We start from the raw sequence: 5,961 nt of genomic DNA on the forward strand, positions 1-5,961 counted from the left end.
CACCACAAAGGTCTTTTTTTAAAGATATTTTGATATTGGTTTTAAGCCAGATTTTGAGTTACTTTCATTGTTTTTTATTATACCGGAGTCCTTTTCTAAGAAATGTCTCTTTAAAGTAACAAAAAGGTTATTGTGTTGCCAGGTGGCGCTGGATATACAATAAGGTGTAGAGCTAAAAAAGAAGAAAAATGATACTCAATCTGTTTCAAGAGATGAAAGGGTCCTTGCATAAATCACTTTCTGTGGGAAATCCTTAGAGTCTCCAGGGATTAGTCCAGTTGGCACATATAGAGGAAAAAAATACAAAAACAGAAAAGACCGTCTTAGTGGTCTAATATTGTGTTCCAGATAATTTTTTTAAAGATATTTTGATATTGGTTTTAAGCCAGATTTTGAGTTACTTTCATTGTTTTTTATTATACCGGAGTCCTTTTCTAAGAAATGTCTCTTTAAAGTAAGTTTGCGAACAAACTTATTTAGATCTGTGAATAACTGGAAGCTATTTGGTTGAGCTGTGGGTGCAAATGATAAATCCTTTTTGTTAATTAGAATTTGATATGCAAAGCTCCAAAGAAATTGAATTTGGTAATTTGTTTTATACCCAGATCCTTTTTCGACAGTTGTAATAGTACTTGTAATCCACAGTTGTTCAAAGAGCAGTACTATATGTCTGTGCTATTGGTCCAAATACAAAACATTACAACTGTGCATGCACAAATAATAGCTAAAAATTCCCATGGTGCATACATTATGCAGAGAGTATGCTGGGGTGTTGGATGTAAATGCAGTTGGCAGTTAAGGCTAGGAAGGAGAGTGTGTTGGTTCTGCTGGGGTGTAGACAGTGGAAGCAGGGGAGAGAGTGTCTGGGAGATGCAAGTGTGTTAGTAGTGAATGCAGGGGGAGGGTGTGTGGCTGAGTGCTGCTGTGGTGTCGATAGAGAATTTTATGGAAGAATAGTGTGTGTTTGGGTGCTGATGAGGTGTTGGAAGTAAATGCAGGGGAAGAGCATGTTTCTGAGGGCTGCTGGGGTGTTGGAAATTAATGTAAAGGGGGTGGGAGAATATCTGTGTGCTTAACCAGTGTGTGTGTCTGGGAGCTAATGGGGTGTGGCAGTGAAAGTAAAGGAGAGTGTGTGTGTCTGGGTACTGCTTGGGTGTTATAAATTAAACTGATTTTCAGGTGCTATGGAAACTATGTGATGTCATATAAATTAAATTATAATAATAATAATAATAATAATAATAAAAAAAATGTACTGTTGCAGGTAGTAACAAACCAGAATTTTTTCTAAAAAAAAAAATCTAATGGTTCTTTACAAGCATAAGATAGAGTGTAGAGTGTTAAACATTAAGAGAACCAAAATATGAATGATTTACATCACATTGTAGCATTGAACGTTATCACATGGTTAAGTCAAACATTTAATCATCATTAATAATTGTTCGATAAGATCTCTGCACATAGTAATACATTTACAGTCAGCTGTGTATGAGAACATTCTAATGGGAGTAAATAAATATAGGATTCTGCTGTATATAAAGAGAACAGCCATACAGATCACTATAAGGCTACAGATACAGATCAGAGACTCATCCCGTCCTGTGTGACAGAAGAAAAGAGAATTGAAGCAAGACCCAAGTTTAAGCTTTATCATCTGCATGGGATGGATTCCAGGGACTTCCTTCAATGTTATTTTGAGGCAGAAAGTGCATTCAGAGACGAGGCAGTGGTGTTTATTATGGAGAAGCTGCACAGCGCATTAGCAACAGGTTTGTACTCGGGATAATTATATTGTCAGATATATAAAATTGTTATTCTGAGTAACAGAGCAATTAAATGGGTGACTTTATAGTGTAAGGGGATGACTACATTGTTCATTTGTTGGACATAATGAGAACAGGTGAATCTTTTGTTTATTTAATTGGCATAGATGAAGGCACCCAGGATTATGCTATGTAACAAAGACCATGAAATCTGTATCAGTATGTGACAAATGCTGGGACTCACATTATCTATCTTTGCCGCTAACTCACTGTAACTATATAAAATGCTACATTTCTTCTTATCTGAATTTTCCCTGCAGGTAGTATTAAAGGAGAAACTTTGATTGACATCAGTTTAGGATCCATCGTTCATCATCTGTTTGGTATCAGTGATTTTTTAAGGAGATCATTATACTAAAATTAAGAGAGTCCTGGATTATGGAACTCAACAAATGGGTGAACACCCACACTGCGGCTTTTGATTGGACTCATGCATCTAAGATTGTTACCGAGCTTCAAGGCTACAGGTAAAATGTGACTGTAAACATAAAAAAACTTTAAGGATGAGTCAAATAAAAAAAAAATTATAACAAAAAGATAACAAAGAATAACTGTTTTAGATTTGGAGATCAGAGAGTTAGATATTTCCTAGTTGGTGGCAGTACTCTTCCAGGTTCAGCTATTCCAATTGAATTATGCATGTTGTGGTCAAGTGAAGAAAATAGTTAAAATACAGTAAGAAACACATAAAGAACACACAGAGAGTTACTAGTAAAGTATTTATGCTTTGAGATGATTGTTTTATATATTTGAATTAAATAAAGTTCTGCAATGTTGCAAGAACCTCGGTATTATATAATGTAATGGTTTAAATGTTTTAGTGACCCAGAAGAGGTGAAGGAAGAAAAGTTAAAGGAAACCATTAAACACATTGTGAAATTTGACTTCAGCAAAGAAAACCTCACAGATCCGGTGGTGTTACCACAAGCTGACTGTTTAGTCACATTGTGGGTGCTGGATGTGGTTAGTCAGGACCATCAAGAATATATCATAAAACTGAGGAAGATATCAAAGCTGCTTAGACCAGAGGGACATTTAATTGTAATTGGGTCCTTAGGTGTAACATATTACACAGCTGGTAATAAAAGTCTGTATGCATTGACCTATGATGAAAATTCTGTAAGAAAGTCCCTCACCGATGAAGGATTTGTAATTAGTTCCTGTGAGTTACTTGATAGAAAAGTAGAGAGTGATCTCATAGATTACAAGCAATTAATTGTGCTTACTGCTGTGAAAGAGAATATTTAGGATGTTGGAGTCATGGCAGTGGTTGGATGGATGTTTCATTTAAAAGCTTCTTAATATCTATTGATCTACCTTTGTTATTCTTACCCTCTATAGCCCTAAGCCAAATACTAAATATTACATACTGTACAGCTCTTATCATGTGTAATAAATAAAATTTATAGAAAAAGGTTATTTCAGTAAATGTTGATTATTTTATCTCGAATTTCTAATATCCAAAACTATTTTTTTTAAAATACTAAAATGGCAATTGGCAGAGGAAAGAGCATTTCCAGCAATCTCACACTTAATATTTTTTTTCAAACTATTAACACACAGTGGTACAGAAAAGAAACAGAATCTGGTACCACTAATAATTATAGCTATTTTTTCTGGTGGAACTATATGTACCAATGGTACCATTGTTTACTGGTTCTTGGGGCTCATTCAACATCCATTGCCAAAATACTTGTGCAGTATTATAAGCCTGGGTTTGAATAATGACCTGAAAAGTTTAGTTCACTGACTCCAATACTCTACCTAATTTTATCTAAATGAGTGCTAACATTCTAACATTCACACCATTACATTGGGTAGTAGAGGACTCTTATTGTGCAATTGTTATATTTATTTATTTATTAATTAATTGATTTTCAAATTTTTGTATATATTTACCTAAGTATCGAGGAAAAGGATTTTTCTTTATAAACCATGTATATAATGTAATCATTATTTATAAAAGATTGTCATTATATTTATAATTGTTTTAAATCTCTGCAGATAGGTATGCTTATATGCAGTGTCTGCACATGTGAAAATCATGTGTGTATAATGAGTATGAGCTGGCCGAATAATACAAGTCAGGTGGATTGGCTGGAAATCAACAGTTGACCTTGATCTATCCATCCAGTATAAAGCTCCTCTCAGAGAATATCACAGCACTTCTTGAAAAAGGAGAGGCTGCTCCCTGAAACCCATTGAAGCTATGAACCGTGGCTGCTGCTTCACCTGAATGACTGGGAAGTGCTAAAAAGGATAAGTCAGAGCACCCGCTCTGTGAACTGCAGCACAGTGGTGGATATTTCTTTCACCATCTTCTCCGATTACCAGATGAGAGCGGTTACCTCCGGTTGGGGGCTTGTGTGTTCTTCATGTCTACTGTTTTTTAACCATTTAAAGAACTTTCTGTTTGCCATCGGATGTGAGTGTGCAGAGAAAATGTTTTTTACATAGCCACAGAATAAAGAAACCTTTATTGGAATGCGTGACAGAAAACTAATGTAAGTGTTTTTCCTTCATGATTACTGCATGTGATTTGGAGTGTGCTGATAAGGAACTGTAAAGAAACCATTATATGCATACGGGTGAGAATGTGGATGTAAAGGCCCCCATACATCAGCAATTGATTGCAGCAATTGTACAATTTGCAATCGAGTGAAAAAGGGAAAGATTTTTATACACAATCGATTGCAGAATTGCCACAATCGATTGAAAAATGGAAAGATTTTTATACACAATCGATTGCAAATTGCACGATTGCTGCAATCAATTGCTGGTGTATGGGGGCCTTATGTTTTCTTCCTATCTCTAGACTAGGAGAAACAAATTAGGATAAAGATACCTTTCATGTGCATGCGGGTGAGTACCCTTATGTAAGTTTTGGACTTATTTCTTAACAGAACCCATTCCTGAGAAGATTGGAGGATATACTTCCCAATGCTCTGTGGTGCTTGTCAAATTTCAGGGCAAAATAATAAAAAAATAATCTAAAATTGACAAAGTCACTGCTTCTACTCTACATCCTGTGACAGTTTTGAGGTAACTGAGGAATTTTTGGCATAACTCAGCATGGAGATTAATTTGAGACTTGGTTTTTTTTGTCAGATCTTCTTTCAGTTTAGGGCCTTTTAGGGTTAAGATTTTTGAGAAAGTTATTTTTTTTTAATTTGGTAAAACATACCCCATTTAAAGACAGGGATTTTTATAATGTTGTGCATGTCAAGAAGCTGTTTGTGCTGGTTGTAGTGTAAATGGCTTCACTTGGGAGTAACAATATGACTGTCCTCTAATCGTTTCCAAGATTTCTTCTTTGAGTAGGAAAAAAAGAAGTAGCATTTTTGGGCATACAGTACATGGGCAGTGTTTTGGGTTTGTGGATGCATAATGCTACAATAATAGCCCAGGTATCACTCTAATTTAAATGTTTTATCGGGTCTGTGAAGCAGTTGTGTGATCATTGTAGCTGCTCCCGGCCAGTGACATCACTACTAGTGTAATCACTGAACAGCCACCTGGGAGTGAACCCAGCAGTCGGAGATTCAGAAGTGCTTAGTGACAAATTATACAAGGAACACAGGCTGACTGGTAATGCCATACTAGAGACCACTATGTCATAGCACAGAGCAGAGCTGTATAGTATACATAGAGCACATCACCTTGACAAGGTGGCATTCCAGCAGGAATATTAGAGTGGAGTGTAGCATTGGGCCTAATGCCACACATGGTTACACCATGCCTGTCTTGTACTGCTGCAGGGATCTTCTGGCGAGGATGGGAGAGTGATCTTCCTGTTTACAATACTATTCTGGGCATGGATGGGACACTGAGCAACTGTGACATGGCTGAAATCTCAAGGTACCCAATCAATGGGGTGGAGGGTGAGCAGTAGTGCAAGTAGGTCAAAAGTCTTTACGATGTGCATACAAAAATGGGCATGGTCAAGCATCACAGGGGTATGCAGTCATGGTATGCACCTACAGTATTTATCCTCCCTGTGGGGCATGACATCCACTCCAGTAGCTGCACGGCTGCCCCTGGTCATAGTTGACCCTGTCTTGATCTCGCCACCAAGCATTGTGAATCACATGGCAGTACAGCTAATGGTGTTTGCTGTAAAGTGGTAAGGGGTATGGAA

The 5,961-nt window shown here is 36.9% G+C and overlaps 1 protein-coding gene across 1 annotated transcript; it reads left to right on the forward strand.

Annotated features, from left to right (window-relative positions):
- The first annotated feature begins 2,201 nt into the window (after positions 1-2,201).
- LOC148509646 (indolethylamine N-methyltransferase-like) lies at positions 2,202-3,071 on the forward strand. Its single transcript, XM_088442925.1, has 2 exons — positions 2,202-2,290; positions 2,645-3,071. Exons 1-2 carry the CDS (start codon positions 2,202-2,204, stop codon positions 3,069-3,071), a joined length of 516 nt encoding a protein of 171 aa, XP_088299051.1.
- The last annotated feature ends 2,890 nt before the right edge of the window (positions 3,072-5,961 follow it).

This window comes from Taudactylus pleione, unplaced genomic scaffold (assembly GCF_031769625.1).
Source record: "Taudactylus pleione unplaced genomic scaffold, aTauple2 ptg000318l, whole genome shotgun sequence".
NCBI lineage: Eukaryota > Metazoa > Chordata > Amphibia > Anura > Myobatrachidae > Taudactylus > Taudactylus pleione.